Raw genomic sequence first — 16,845 nt, 5'->3', positions numbered from 1 at the left:
GGAGACACACCCAGAGCATATCAGACACTGGCGAAACCAGACTGTTTTAAGACACGCCTTGAACAAGTCAAACTGCATGACCTGTTTGCAGATTAGAATGAACTCAACTTTCTACACCCACATGCTTAGACCCAACAATAACTGATTGGCCCCACAGTAAAATTAACTCAAACCTAGCTATTTTATTACAAAGAAGACTGAAGTAGGTAAGACTCTCTCCTGCTTTTACTTCTCTATCGTTCATATTTGATGACAGCACACAAATAACCTTCTAATGAATGCTAGTAGCTCATAAGAACTCGTTACCATAATTATTAATATCCATAGAAACACAGGTGTGGAACAGTCCTCACGGATTCCATCCAGACCTTTTATTTTATGACTTATAGTACCGAGACCCTCACAAGGGTTGAATGCCCTCCCTACCCAAGATCAAACCTCTCGTGCTGGCAGAGCCAGGCTCTGTGCTCTTTCTGTCTCGCCATCCTGCCTACCTGCTCTGCATCTGATCATAAATTCTAGGCAAATATCCCAGGAACAGCCCCCGAGTCAAGTCTCACCTAACTCTTCATTTGTGCTGTCATTATCAGTAGCAAATGGGAATCTCTTTTGTTCGGCAATAGACTTGGCCTGGCTCTGAAATAAAAACAAACATACATTTTTAGCTTATCGCAGATGAGGAGAAACTTACCATGAAACCTGTATTTAAAAGAATTAAAGCTACCTTTGATTTATATGAAAGCAAGAAAATATTCACATAAAGTCACATCAATCATGTACTTCAGGGACACAACTTGTGCTGTAACTGATTTGCTTCCTCTTCTTATCACTAGTGGTTTTTGGTTTCCAGGAACACCTATCTTTCTACTTTCATGGGGATTAATCTTCCCGGCTGTTTCAAAGCTGCCTCCACACTACTCAATGACATCGATCATGTTACAAAGATCATACTCTAGTGTTTGATCTCCAAAGTGGCTTGATAACAGAATATTTTTTCAAATAAATTTATTGATTTCTGACTGCGTTGAGTCTCTGCTGCTGCGCGCAGGCTTTCTCTAGTTGCGGCGAGCAGGGCCTACTCTTCACTGCAGTGCTCGGGCTTCTCATTGTGGAGGCTTCTCTTGTTGCGGAGCACGTGCTCTAGGGGCACGGGCTTCAGCAGTTGCGGCTCGCAGACTCAGTAGTTGTGGCTCTTAGGCTCTAGAGCGCAGGCTCAGTAGTTGTAGTGCATGGGCTTAGCTGCTCTGCGGCATGTGGGATCTTCCCGGGCCAGGGCTCGAACCCATGCCCCTGCATTGGCAGGTGGATTCTTAACCACTGCACCACTAGGGAAGTCTCCCAGAATACTACCTTTTAAACTTTAAAAATAGTTTAGAAGTAAGAGCTACAGTTTGTTGGGACTTCCCTGGGGGTCCAGTGGTTAAGTCTTCGCCTTCCAATGCAGGGGGTCCAGGTTCGATCCCTGGTTGGGGAGCTAAGATCCCACATGCCTCGTGGCCAACAAACCAAAAAAAACACATAAAACAGAAGCAATATTGTAACAAATTCAATAAAGACTTTAGAAATGGTCCACATCAAAAAAAATCTTTAAAAAAAAAAAGCTATAGGTGGTACAGGGATGACACCATAATAGGACCAGCAAAACCTGACCAAGAAACAAGACATGCTATTAAATAACGCAGAGCAGGCGATGAACATAACCATACTACTTGATGCATACGCAGACACGCACATGCACACTTGGCAGAAAAGCTAAAGCAAAAGCGGAAGCTAGGGAAAAACTAAGTAAGTTAGCTTAGCAATTGGAAAGATTTTATAGGCAGCAATGGTCCAACATACAAAATGACGGCTCTATTGTGTTTTGCAGACTAATCATGTCTGATTATGCAAACAGCTGTCACTTTGCCGGAAGATTGGACTGTCCACACTAAGTTGTGATATGCTTAGCCTACAGGGTACACGTTAAAATGATAACTTCATACCAGATTCACCTAAGATATGATAAAAACTTGTACACACACATAGACAGGAAAAGCTAAGATAATACAAGACTAAAGATGTCGCTTTTGGCAAAACTTTACGATCAGAACCAAGTGACATCTCAATTATTTGAATTCCTCTTTTTGTTAATCCATTGTACAGATGCCTACAGGCACGTATGACAGCCAAATAATTCTACACAGGTGACTCTTCTGACTGATGGATATGCTCTTTGGCTAATGATTGGTACTCACTAGCCATAGTCTCTTGGGCTTCACTGACTCAACAGAGTAACAGGTATTTCCACCTACATTCCCTACACTCTTAAAGTCAAGATTGATGTTCAGATACAGAGTGGTTTTGGGTTTGCCTATAAAACAAGTCAAGAATAAGCTACCTCTACTTAGAACACAAGTTAAAAGACACAGGTCAGAAGGGCTCCCATCTCAGGAGACTCAGAGTTCTCGCTTCATTCCGTTCAGGACCCCAAACCAAATGAAACACCTGAAAATTCTACCGCTTTGGGAATGTTTATGCTTTATTTCTTCCAGTAAAACCTTGATGGCTAGAGGGGAACTCTGTCAGCTCTTTCTTGCCTTGCTCTATAGCTGGGAGCTTCCACACATGGGAACCTCATTCGGCTTCTTTAGGAAGTGGTAGATTCCACAACACGTGAGGGCAGCACAGCACTGTACATACATCCAGGTGTGACCAGACACAAGTCCTTCCTCTTTACCAGCTGCTTACAGACAAACACATAAGTGCAAAACATTTTCTACTTAATAAATAGCTTAGAGCCGAGGAAAGGGGTCTATAAACAACGCTTTTAATACTTCAAAAACTTTTTATTATTTCATCCAGTATTCAACGAAGGTCTTGGCAACCACTTGCCAAGACTTTGTGCAAAAAGATGGGAAGAGAAGAGAAATGAAATCCCATAAGAAGAAGAAATCATTTACTAAGCGACAATAAGAATATGCTGAAGAGCATATCTGATTTTAAAGGGTTTGTATTATATTAGAAATAAAATTTATAACAAGTGGGCAGGCAAAGTATAGTAGGGACAAATTCATTTCCTGAACAAAAAGAATCTTCCCCACGTCTAATACTGCAACTATAGATATCTTCTGTGGACAGAGTGGAACAGCTATGATCAAGGAAGTTTAAACACACAACCCCACATTGCTAGTAGACTAACTCCAATCCACCTTTCAGGTCCCTGCTCATGGTTCAGTTCCTGAAAGCTGTCTTGCCTGATACCCCTAACTTAAGGGAGATTATGTTGACCCTTTGTTTTTCCTTCATATGATTTGCACAGTTATACTTCTATGCTTACCTGTATAATTATTTGATTAGTAGCTATAGAGCCCTAAGTGCTGGGACCAAGCCTCTCTGGCTCACCACTCCCTGGCTAAGTACTTGCTTAGCTCAACGCTTGACAGAAATAGGTGCAAAATAAATATCTGGAAAATGAATGAATAAATGAAGAGTTTAACTCCCATATTTTCAACCTAGGGAAAACAAAAGGCCTAGACTTATCAGCTTTCTCCTGTAGGTTACTAGCTAGTGCCATCTTAAACTGGAAAGGCAAATAGCAGGTAATATTTGAATTACTATCAGCAAGAAGGTCCCTAATAACTCTAAGAATCTAATCACTTCTCCAAGGTGGGGATGATCCAGTTTCTATTTAAATGTTTTCAGTGATGGCCAACTCACTACTTCACAAATTAGCCCATTCTGGTTTGGGACAAGTCTAATTCAAAAGTTCTTCCATATACCACGTTGACGACTACGCAATGAGTTAAGTAAAATCAGTTGATCATTCTCTAGTTTGCAGTTTCTACCCATACTGAATAGTTCTTACATGAAAAGGCAGAAGAGCTTTGTCTGGAAAAGAAAAGAGTATCCCTAAAGGGAAATTTTAAACAAAAGAAGCCAACAATATCTATGTGGATGTTGAAGGAAAAGGACTGGTGAAAAACTGTTAACCTTGGGCACTGAAAGAAGAGCAGCCTCACAGAATTAAGTGTGAACAAAAATACCCTGGCACGTTGAGGCAGCCGTGCCAGAGGGGGACACACGCTAGCACGATGGGTAGATGCACGTTACGTGGCACGGGGCCAGGTGCTCGTCCCTGGAATGGAGAGGTCTCTGGTACAGCTTAGCTGGTACTGATTAAAAAAACATAGATACAAAAGATACACAGGCAAAGGCTGGAAAAATAAGATTATACACTACCTTCAAATCCCTAAGGCTCCTAGAAATAAGGTTCAGCCATGATCTCCTTTACTCCTTGGAACTTGAAAGTAAAGAGTCCTAGGTCCAGAATGACCAACCATCCAATGCATAAGACATAATAATTCAATGTGACTAAACACCAGATGACCTATCTTTATCTTATGCAACTGGACTCAACTCCTAGTTGATAAACAGACACAATCTCCACCTTTTGGAACTCGTATCACCATGTTTCAGGTCACAAAAACAGAAGGCATAGAAGATGCGTACCAGAATCTTTTCAGTGTTGAGAGAAAGCAAAGAGTCACAGGGTGGTGGTCCTTTGGGTTCGCAGTCGGAGTCATGGAAGTTCAAAAAGGATGACTCTGAAAAGCAAACAGTCCTTGTTATTCTCCTTACCTTAGATATATGGCTCTTAGGTGCTTAACTATGAATTGCAATGTGAAGAATCCACAAAATCAAAACAAGGACAGGTGTAAAAAACACTAAAAGGGGCATCCTGTCTTCCACCTCTGCAACTGGGTAACATTTTATAGTTTCCAAGTATCTCACACACGCCTCGGTGATTTTGTCCTCACAACAGTGAACACAGCTGTTAAGATCCTTTCATGGGATACCTCTGATGTGGCAGCATTTCCCAGAGGTTAAAAAAAAAAATCACAAAGAGGGGAACAAAGTCAAGCCAGGAAGACCTGATGTTAAGAGGTATGTGCTAAGGATCTAGTATCCAGAATATCTAAAAACTCCTCAAATTCAACAAGAAAAAGACAACCCCGTTTTAAAAACGGGTAAAGGACTTGAACCGGCAACTCTCCGAAGATATACAAACAGCCACTAAGTACATGAAAAGATGCTCTACATCATTATTAACTAATGAATACAAATCAAACCACAAGGAGGTACCAATTCACACCCACTAGGATGGCTATAATTTTTTTTTTTTAACGGGAAATCACAAGTGCTGGCAAGGAGGCAGAGAAATTGAACCCTTGTGCAATGCTGATGGGGATGTAAAACTGTGTGGCCACTGTAGAGTTGGCTGGTTCCTCCAAAAGTTAAAGATAGAATTACCACCTGGTCCCGCTATTCCGCTCCTAGGTACGTACCCCAAAGAACTGAATACAGGGACTCAGACAAGCACACATACGCACATGTTCACAGCAGCACTATTTACAATAACCAAAAGGTGGAAACAGCCTAAATGTCCATCAACAGAAAACAGATAAACAATTGTGGTATATACATATAGTGGAATATTATTCAGCCTTAAAAATGAATGAAGTGGGGACTTCCCTGGTGGTCCAGTGATTGAGAATCTTCCTTCCAATGCAGGGGACGCAGGTTTGAGCGCTGGTTGGGGAACTAAGATCCCACATGCCGCGGGGCAACGAAGCCACACGCCGCAACTACTGAGCCCGTGTGGCACAACTAGAGAGTCCGCGCTGCAACTACAGAGCCCACACGCTCTGGAGCCTGCGTGCCACAACTCGAGAGAGAAAACCCACGTGCCACAACAAAAGATCCCACGTGTCTCAACTAAGACCCAACGCAGCCAAAAATAAATATTTTTTAAAAAACGAATGAAGTACTGATACATATTACAACATGGAAGAACCTCCAAAACAAAAACTAAGTGAAAGAAACTAGACACGAAAGGTCACATATTGTATGACTCCGTTTATATGAAATGTCCAGAATAGGCAAATCCACAGACACAGTATGCACCTTGGCGGTCGAAGGAGGGAATGGAGAGAAACTGCCTGGCGGGCAAGGAGTTTACTCTGGAGTGATGGAAGTGTTTTGAGGTAATTGCACTGCCTGGTCAATGTACTAAATGCCACTGAACTGTTCACTTGAACATGGTTGATTTTACATTATGTGATTTTTTTTTTTTTTTTTTTTTTTTTTTTGCGGTACGCGGGCCTCTCACTGCTGTGGCCTCTCCCGTTGCGGAGCACAGGCTCCGGATGCGCAGGCTCAGCGGCCATGGCTCACGGGCCTAGCCGCTCCGCGGCATGTGGGATCTTCCCGGACTGGGGCACGAACCCGCGTCCCCTGCATCGGCAGGCGGACTCTCAACCACTGCGCCACCAGAGAAGCCCAACATTATGTGAATTTTGCCTCAACAACTTATGTTTTAAAATATGCTCTAATGCAGCAGTCATTAAAGAGCACAAAATTATGTTCAAGAAACCACGTGAACCAATTTAGCTGAATTCTCACATGTGTGTATCCTAACGACAGGAAGAAGGACATGACGGATCCAAGAGCCCTGGTGGGGAGCAGTGACTGAAGCTGGAATGTTAAGCCTCACAAGGCACAGCGGGGTTTAAAGGATGGATGGCTTCAGACTGGCGGGCAGAAAGGGAATGGATACTCCAGGCAGAATGAGTGGTGTACAGAAACACAAAGGCAAGCAAATGCAAAGGGGCAGTGAGCAGACCATCCTAGCTAGAGGAGGGAGTCGGTGCTGGAAAATAAAAAAGGTGAGTGGTCAGACTAGGAAGTCATGGACCCAGAGAAAGCCTTTAGCCTGACAAGAATGAAGAACCAGTAATGCTTGTTGACAGGCAGTTGGATATACATTCATCAATAACCTGTCTCCCTTACCTTTTAAAAAAGGTACCATTTGAGAACTCACATGTTGAACACTGTGCAAAGCACTACACAGACATGGCTGTATTCTCTTCTAATAATCTCTCCACTTTATGGAATTCTTTTTAGTTTCAATAAATAAACATCGGCATAATTTTATTTTTTATTGTAATTGAAGTATAGTTGATTTATAATATTAGTTTCAGGTGTACTGTTTTTTTTAAATTAAAAATATATATTTTTATTTTTGGCTGCGTTGGGTCTTCGTTGCTGCGCGCGGGCTCTCTAGTTGCGGCGAGCGCGGGCTTCTCTTCCTTGCGGCGCGTGGGCTTCTCATTGCGGTGGCTTCTCTTGTTGCAGAGCATGGGCCCTAGGCGCGCGGGCTTCAGTAGTTGTGGCACGTGGCCTCAGTAATTGTGGCTCGTGGGCTCTAGAGCACAGGCTCAGTAGCTGTAGCGCATGGGCTTAATTGCTTGCGGCATGTGGGATCTTCCCAGAAGAGGGCTCAAACCCGTGTCCCCTGCATTGGCAGGTGGATGCTTAACCACTGCGCCACCAGGGAAGTCCAAACATTTATTTAATTTTAAATGGTTGCACAGTATTCCATTGCATGGAATTTAACCATACCCCTATCATTGGATAATTAGGATGTCCTTTCTTTTTCCTTAATACAGACACTTTCAATGAGTATCCTTGACCTATATTTTTGCAAATTTACACAACTGGGCAATTAAACTACAGTATAACATATGTAATTGCTGAGGCAAAGGGTGTAAACAATTTTAAGACTTTCCATATATACTGCTCCATTTCCATCTCAATGCTTAATAATTTCATTTCCATTCACAGTGTATAACACCACTATTTCCCTCTGCTCAAAGTAGTGCCATTCTTTTTATCTTTTCCAATCTGAAAATAGTACTAGTAAGATTAAACTTTTGCTTTAATGGCCATTGGTATCTCTTTTGTAAATTGCTTATATCCTTTGCTAATTTGTAACTCATCTATTCTGGCCTCAGATTTAGAGAAGAATTTCTAATTATCTGCTTTCTAACCTCAGGACCACTTATGAAATTATCAATTTGAATGCCACCTTTATAACACATTATAGTCACTGGGATCTGTTTCTAGACTCCTTTTTTTTTTTTTTTTTTTGCGGTACGCGGGCCTCTCACTGTTGTGGCCTCTGCCGTTGCGGAGCACAGGCTCCAGACGGGCAGGCTCAGCGGCCACGGCTCACGGGCCCAGCCGCTCCACGGCATATGGGATCTTCCCAGACCGGGGCACGAACCCATGTCCCCTGCATCAGCAGGCGGACTCTCAACCACTGCGCCACCAGGGAAGCCCTAGACTCCTTTTTTTAAAGGAATCTTTGAGATGATTTACATCTACCTTCTGCAATAGCTCTGACAGATGACTCTTCAATCTCTACATGGACATTTATTTCTAAAAAATTATAGTAGTTATTCACGATCGTTGTAGAAAATACAGAAAAATCACAGAATGTAAATAAAAGTCACTTAGAACACCACCATGCGTTGAGAACCACCATGAAAATTTTGGTGTGTATAATTAGGAGTGATAATTCCGAAATCGGGTGGCTGGGTTTGAATTCCTGTTCTCTGCCACTGCTTACTAGCTCTTGGCCACTGACTTAGCCTCCTCCATCTTCAGTTTCTTCATTTGTAAAACAGGGTCAGTGATAAATTATCTACGTCACAGGGGTGGTTGTGAGATGTAAATAAGGAAATATAAGTAAAGCATGTGGTATAGTTTCTGACGCAAAGAAGGAGCTCAAAAAATGTTTGCTACTATTGTTACCATGAGGTTGTGAGAACTGAATGAGCTACATTGTTTTGTAAGCTGCCCTTTTAACTTAATAATATAATGTAAACACTTAACCATATGATTACATTTTCTTCTACATTATTTAAATTTAAACTTGGTGAGATTATATATCATTTTAATTTAACACTTTAGACATAAAATTTCAATTCTCTGCAACAAACCTGCATTTCGTTGTTTTGTTTTGTAGACTTCCTAATCCCTTATAATGATGTTTATTCTGACTTCAGTATCATTGTTTCAATTACTATAGCCTTACAATGAGTGCACACAGGTTAATGTAAAAGCAAAGCCTCATCACCTTTTCTTAAAAAAAAATTTCTTGGCTATTTGGATAAACAGTCTTCCTTCAGATAAACTTCAGTCATTTTGTTATGGTTCCAAAACAAAAAGCCCTGTATGATTTTTATTAGAATTGCATTAAAATTGTAGATTAATGAGGGGAGAAACACTTGACTTCTTTACAAAATTTAATCTTTTATTAACCTATGTGGAATTTTATAATTTTTATACAGGATGTACACGTTCAAGTCTGTTGTGATCTTAAAAAAAAAAATCGCTTGATAACCACAGATTCATCGGTGGTTGAATCTATTATCTGTTGAGCATCTACTATGTTCCAGTCACGGCCTTAGCCTCAATGGTCGTCAAAACCATAAATGACCCCAGTCCTTGTATATAGCATTCAGTGGGGAACCTGACAGTAATCAAAGCCACATAAAAAAATGTCAGAATGCAACAGTTTAAGAGTCATGACCTAGAGCATAATCGGGAGAAGAGGTGTGTGTGCTCAGGAAAAGCTTCCAGAGGACTGAGTAACGCCAGCCAATACCGATATAGTCACCATGTATAGGTACCCTTCCAATCCCCTTTTTTTTTTTTGGCGGTACGCGGGCCTCTCACTGTCGTGGCCTCTCCCGCCGCGGAGCACAGGCTCCGGACGCGCAGGCTCAGCGGCCATGGCTCACGGGCCCAGCCGCTCCGCGGCGTGTGGGATCCTCCCGGACCGGGGCACGAACCCGTGTCCCCCGCATCGGCAGGCGGACTCTCAACCACCGCGCCACCAGGGAAGCCCCCAATCCCCATTTTACAGAATAGGAAAACGAGGCCGACATAGCCTAAGCAATTTGCAAAAGGCCACCCTCCAGCAAAGCAATGGAGGTGTTGGTTGGCTGCCTGCCATGAAAGAGTGAAGGCAGATCTGAGCGAAGTTAAGGACTTCACAGGTGAAGGTCCATGGGAGGCTGGCAGGACCGGGAGAGTGGCCCAGGCAGAGATGCAGCATACTGTCAATCTTTTGCCTTCTTAGCTGACTAGAGCTGAATATTTTATCGGTCCACATTATTGAACTTTTAACAGCTCTATTAATGTCTTCACTTACACACTGGATAACTGTGCCATCTACACGTAATTACATCAAGGTCTTTTTAATATTTATACTCACTTAGCATCTTATTTTACTGGACAAAACCTCCCCAAAGTGCTCAATAATACTCGTGATAAAAGGCACTCCTGCTTAGTCCTGACGTTAACATGTCATTTGATGACCCAGAATTTCCTCAACTTTTGACAGTAATACTTTTAAATTTAACATTTACAAACATCCAGTGGGAAGCTGCTCTATGTGCCTATTTTGAGACTGATATATTTTACCATATAAAGGAAGGGTGGAGATCGATGTATTTTTACCATATAAAGGAAGAATTCTCCTATTCTTTGCTTTACCCAAAATTTTAAATCAGGAAAGCTGGCTGAAATTTATCGAGTGATTTTGGATATTCCTTTATGATAATCATGATTTCTCTCCTTTGACCTATCAAGGTGATTAATTCAATTCCTTAAAAAGTTGAACCATCTTTTGTACTTCTAGAATAAACTAACTGATCAAGGCAGATTATTCTTCTGTTTGCTGGCTTCAGTTTACTAATATTTAATTTGGATTTCTATAACTATGTTAACAGCTTTCTTTTCTGCCCCCGAACTTTATCAGATTCTGGCATCAGTGTTTTTTGCTGGTTTGGTAAGGTCTGTGATACAAGACTAGTTTGTTCTAGTTGTAACTAGAGTTGTCTGGAACAGGAGGTTAAATTTGTTCTTTAATCTAAAAATATTTAACTCACTATGGATTCAATTATTTTCAAATAATAACCCAACCAGCTGTATTTAAATGCTACAGATTTCCATGAAATTAGGAAAAGTCTGTTTTCTTCCTTGTTCAGGTCATACAAGTAATGCATTGTGATTACTGCAGAAACAGTCTCAAAACACATTATAGAATCTCATCTTTTTCTTCTGCATCATCTTCCTGGATATTTCTCTACTGCTTCTTGTTTTTAACCTATTAGCAGAGGTTTCTGCACCGTTGTCTCTTAAATTCTAACGGCCGCTACAGTTGCGCACATACCCCCTCATTCGTTACGTGCAGTTGCATCTGCTCCCTACTTACACGTCAGCCTTATCAGATTCATCTATTTTATTCTTTTCTAAAGAAGCAGCTCTTGGGTCTATTGATCCATTCCGTTGTTGCTCTGTTTCTAATTCATTTATTCTGGCTTTGGTCTTCTTAGCCCTGCAATTTCCTTTACTTCCTCTTCTAGTTTCCCAAGTTTAGTATCCAGTTCATTTATTCTTTAGTAGTAAGATGCCATGGAGGGCTTCCCTGGTGCCGCAGTGGTTGAGAGTCCGCCTGCAGATGCAGGGGACACGGGTTCGTGCCCCAGTCCGGGAAGATCCCACGTGCCGCGGAGCGGCTAGGCCCGTGAGCCATGGCCGCTGAGCCTGCACGTCCAGAGCTTGTGCTCGGCGACGAGAGAGGCCACAGCGGTGAGGAAGAAAGATCAAAGACAGTGGGGACAGAAGGAGATATGAAGGAAAAAGGACAGGGCTTTGAGAAAATTGGGCACAGGAAGAGGAAAGAGGCACTGTTTCCCGTTTGTGCAGCTAGAGAGGGGTAGTGCCTGCAACTGAAGTGGGGAGTCTAAGAGGAAGAGTGCTTTAGAGGGAAGTAAAGCGTTGACTCTGGGTTTAAGCAATTGCTCATGAGATGCTAAACCAGGAAGCTGTCTTGCATGTAGTTAGGAAATTCCAGAGAAAGAGCTACAGATATAAATCTGATAATCATTAACTGATGGTAGATGATTAAGCAGGAAATGTAGGTAGGATCTCTAAGAAAGCTTAGGAAGCTTAAGTTTAATGAGAAGAAAAGAGCTGACCCTGGTGGGAATAAGATACTTAAGAGGCGGAGGGAGAATCAACTTGATAATTTACCTTTTTTCTAAAGAGCTACCTTTTTCTTTGGACTGTTCTACATCTTTGTCATAAAGCTATACAGAGAGTTATAATGATTCCTAAAGGCAAATACAGTTGACCCTTGAACAACATGGGGGTTTGGGGTGCCAATCCTCCATGCAGTTGAAAATCTGTGTGTAACTTGTAGTTCGCCCTCCGAATCCGCAGTTGTGTAGCACTGTAGTATCTCCTACTGAAAAAAATCCATGTGTAAGTGAACCTGCACAGTTCAAACCCGTGCTGGTTAAGGGTCAGCTGTATTTGTTTCCTCTCATTTTCCTTGATTACCCTTGCTAGATGATTGTCTAAACTTTACCAGTTATTTTCAAACAACCAGCTCTTCTACTTAAAGCGCCTCTTTCCCTGACTTCAAATGTAATTCATTAGTTCCGCAGAAAAGTAACAGAGGGGTTCAGAGCACAGGCCGCGGTACCAGACTGACTCAGATGAGATGCCTAACTGGCTGTTTGACATTGGGCAAGTCCTTTAATTTCTCCTAGCCTCAGATGCCTCATCCGTAAAACAGGAATAACTACCACCACATACCCTCTTAGGGCAACTGTGAGGAATAGACGTAATGCCCACAGTTCACAGAATGATTGTTAAATGTTAGTATATACATCTAGGCTAAAATTGCTGGGTTTTTCTTGTAAATTTCTTCTTCCTGCTTTCCTGAAGTTTATTTTGGGCTTCACAGTACTTTACAGCTTTCAAAATACTTTCACAGACATTATTTCTTTTGGTCCTCCATCCTCCGAGGCTGGCGGAACATACCTTGGGCTCACTGTACACGTGGGGAATGATGCTCAATGTTAATGGACACGTTTAAGGTCACAAAAATGAAGAAGCAATGAAGCGAAGATTCGCCACAGATGCGCTCTAGGACACCCCAGCGATAGGGGCACACGGCACATTTGTCACCGCTCATTCTGCCGAAGCGGGGTCCTAGTAATAGTCTACTACAGCAATGCCATCCAACTTCTTTCTTCTCGCCCTCAACCTTACACACAGCTGACTTTAAGAAGAGCATCTTTGGTGGAGAGACAGGAGCTGACTGTAGGACATTGAGACAGTGTATATAAACATCTTCTTTGAGGAATTCTGCTGTAAAAGGGAACAGAGAGATGAGGTGGTGGCTGGAAGGACTCGGTGGTCCTGTCTTTGTTGCCTGTTTTTTCAAGATGGGCGCTGCACCAGGCAGAAGCCACGGGTCCTCCAAGGAGACAGGACCGCAGGCAAAGGCTATAAGTACAGCTGTGGGCGGGCTGACAGCTAGAATGGTGGGAAAGCGTGGAAATTCTCGATCAAATAAGAGGACAGCATTGCCTCCTGCTGAGGAGAGGCGGTGTTACTGCAAAGAGCATGCGTGTGTCACACATTCCTGTCCTGCAAGGGAAAGCTGACTGAAAGTTTGTGTTGCCCCGAAAGAAAATGTTTCATAAGGAATTCCACAGCTGCTTCTGTGCTCATCACTTGACCACCTGGCTCTAGGTATAACAGACGGTGGGCCAGGTTCACCTGAACACAAGGATGACTGGGCTTTTCCCATGGAGGAGCCAGAACTTGGAAGTCAGGTATCACATATTTATCGACAATTCTGGTCCCAGGTGTAGGGTAACCCGGGAAGAGCAGACCGCATTACCGTGGCTGGAGGAGCTCCCTGAAGGTCAAACACGTGCTACACGGCATCAACTTGTAGTACCTTTGCTTTTTTTTGTCAATAACTGGACTTTAATGAGTAATTCTGGTAAAAGCGTTTTTGCGCAGATATGCAGGTATAAAACGCATATAAAACATGAACAAAAGATTCCTTCTCTCCTTAAGTGCATCTTAGAACAGCCATGACTACGTTTAACGTGACATATATTTCAGAGCTTAAAACCCAGGAAACTTTGCTTTTATCAGTTTCTGCATTTGTAAGACAACCACTGTTGAGAGTGAAGCTAGGTCCCCCTGAAACCGAGCTGTCCTGTCAAGTTTATGATTAACCTTTCTATCCAAGACTTTATGCTCTTTCTTATCCTGCTCCCTGTTCCCCCTCAAGATTGAGGAGTATCAAAGAAAAGGTGGGGGGGGGGCGACCCCTGCGGGGTCCTCCCGGGACCATGGGGACCCCCCTCCATGTCAACTGTTCCTTGTTTGTTGAAAAAGGCTTTAGTCTCCTAGGTCTTCCCTGAGTTCCAAAGAGCAGACTCAAGCAGTTACCAATTAGGGAAGTGAGGGAATGCAGAAACTAAGGAAAAAAGGTCAAGCAAGAAACGTAATGGTAGCTTAAACAGTTCAGCGACAGAAGTCCTAGTTCCTCCTAAAGGACGATAACCTTGGAGTTGTTCTGCAGAAACTAAGACCCCACCCAGGTGGAGGAAGGTGACGACCTGCTGATCACAAGCCTGTAGATCCCAGACTGGTTGGAACCAGAAGCTTGATGATTAAGGTCCCCAAAACATCACCTTATTGCCTCACCACCAACCAATCAGAAGGAAGTGCACAGGCTACAACCCTCACCCCAAATGTTGCCTTTAAAACCCTTCCCTGAAAGCCATCAGGGAGTCTGGACTTTCTGAGCATAAGCTGCTAGCCCTCCTGGCTTGGCGCCCTGCAGATAATCGAACTTTCCTTCACCACAGCCCGGTGTCAGCAGACTGGCTTTGCGGTGCTGCGGGCGTGCCGACTCAAGTTCGGTTCAGTAACAAGGACGTTGTAGATTACCTTGCTGGATGGTCCCAGGTGGTACTTTTCCTTTAGAATGTAGTAACAGGAAAAGTAATAACAGGGAAAATTCTCCTCTGAAGAATTTATATGCTTCTTCTGTTCTAATAAAATACTATTCATCAGTGCCTGAGATGTGTAAGGTATCATAAAACAACTTGAAAATAGAGGCCGCCCGCTGAGAATTAGATTATAAAGTCAACATATAACTAGTCCTCTAGAACGAGGATCTGCAAAAGCCATCTGAAAAGAGACAGGACGGCTTTTTAGCAAAACATGAATATAATTTGACTGAAGCTGTATTAACTCAGTAAAGTATTTTAAAAGTAAAGTACTTGTAAAGAAGGTATAAAACCAAAAGAAAAGGAGTTGGTCAGCTGCACAGAATGGAAAAAGAAGCATGGAAGCAAGTTACGGGGCGCCGATCCAGGAACAGAACAGGATGGCAGGTGCTGCCGCCAGCATACTGGGCAGCGGGCCGTAACCACAAAGGCTGCTCACTTAGCCTGGGGTTATAAACTGCGCTGAAAATGCATCGCAGGCTCAGGGTGGCACGCGCTCTTAAGAGCTGAAGACTTTCGCATAAGCCCACACGTACTGTCAAACGTCATCAGCTCTACTGGGAAAGCTGAAGCAGATCTAGGCAGTGATGTGAAACCGTTAGAGATAAGGAAACGCAGTGTCACTTAGAACACTCCAAACACAGGCAGGAAAAAGTCACAAGAGAAGTCAACTGGTCTTTCGTGCAGAAGTCGTGCCAGGTGGAGGACAGACCACCTGACACGGGACCCCCGGGCACCTGTGTGAAGAACGCCAGTGCCTGAGCAGAGTCCATGCACTGTGCCGGTTCCTGAGGCAGAAATGAAGCCACAGCAAATATTTCCCAATGAAACAAGGGTGACGTAGAATAAGACTTTCTTAGCACACTTTAAAACAGATAGCAGCTATTGATTTGGGGTTCTTCGGGGTTCTTTCTGGTTACACGCGTTACTCAGTTTGTGAAAATTTATGGAGCGTTACACTTGTGATGCACACATTTTTCTGCATATGTCATATTTCAATAAAGAGTAAAAATAAAGACAGCAGAAGGAAAATGTTGGAAAGCATTAACCCGAAGGGAAAAGTATTAAAATTCTGTTATTTTAATAAATTTTGTACTTATTCTATCTGCAAGATAACAAGCCCAAACAAAAAGATAAGATGACCTCTTTAAAACACTACACTGTGAAAAGGGGATGCTTTATAAGTTGGTCAGTCAGGCAAGTATCTACTGAGTGCAAAGAAACCAAGCTGTCTCTACAGGCTGTAAAAGAGACTCCTTGAAAAGTTTTTATATAGAAAGTACTCTGCCACTTCCTGTAGTCACATGCTCCAGGTATGTAGGTTTAAAAACCCAGGCCAGGGCTTCCCTGGTGGCGCAGTGGTTGAGAGTCCGCCTGCCGATGCAGGGGACACGGGTTCATGCCCCGGTCCGGGAAGATCCCACATGCCGCGGAGCGGCTGGGTCCGTGATCCATGTCCGCTGAGCCTGAGCGTCCGGAGCCTGTGCTCCGCGACGAGAGAGGCCACAGCAGTGAGAGGCCCGCGTACCGCAAAAAAACAAACAAACAAATCAAAAAAAAACCAGGCCACATATCTTTTGCCCTCATCCAGAGGGGAAGAGAATTAACCTCTGTCACCCAAAGCTGAACACATCTACCAGTGCACAGAAACTTGTAAAAGGTAAATGTAATTCTTAACGACAACGTATCTACAGGAAGAAGCTAACGAGTATGCAAATACCATGGGCTACCAGCTTCACAGGGCTCTCATGACAAAGAGCCACCCCTGAATCAGATGACTTTCTGAAAAATGTTGTTCACCCTCACAGTGATCAGTCGTCTGGGCTGGCTGAGGTAACAATACACGAATCTCTTCATCACTCTGTGCCTCAGTCTCTGTGCTCAAAATAAGCTAGTTCCTTTACACTGTCCAATTTACTGTGTATGTCTTGAAAAGATCAGAAGAGATCTGCCACAAAACTGGGTATGATAACTAGCGCAGAAAATCAGGGCCAAGGGGAAAAAGGATCAAGCAAATACACCAACAGTAAGGGTTACCACAGCTGCCGTAACTGAGCGTAAAAAACTTGGCTCTAAACTTCCCCGCAGTCAGAGCAAAAGAGGAAACAGCTCTCATTATAGAAGTTTC

The 16,845-nt window shown here is 43.0% G+C and overlaps 1 protein-coding gene across 4 annotated transcripts in view; it reads right to left on the bottom strand.

The window, feature by feature from the left end:
* Positions 1-16,845, bottom strand: part of TTC13 (tetratricopeptide repeat domain 13) — a gene marked incomplete at its 5' end in the record, with an annotated part of 70,192 nt that overhangs the window by 48,160 nt on the left and 5,187 nt on the right. For all 4 annotated transcript variants that reach the window (XM_082854525.1, XM_082854522.1, XM_082854523.1 and 1 more), the window contains 2 exons: positions 561-636; positions 4,489-4,583. In XM_082854525.1, the coding sequence (XP_082710651.1) occupies positions 561-636; positions 4,489-4,583 (171 nt within the window). The remainder of the gene's footprint in view (positions 1-560; positions 637-4,488; positions 4,584-16,845) is intronic.

Source organism: Leucopleurus acutus (assembly GCF_964270905.1).
Source record: "Leucopleurus acutus genome assembly, chromosome: 14".
Lineage (NCBI taxonomy): Eukaryota > Metazoa > Chordata > Mammalia > Artiodactyla > Delphinidae > Leucopleurus > Leucopleurus acutus.
The sequence above is the reverse complement of the archived record's forward strand: the minus strand, read 5'-3'. Positions and strand labels throughout refer to the sequence as shown.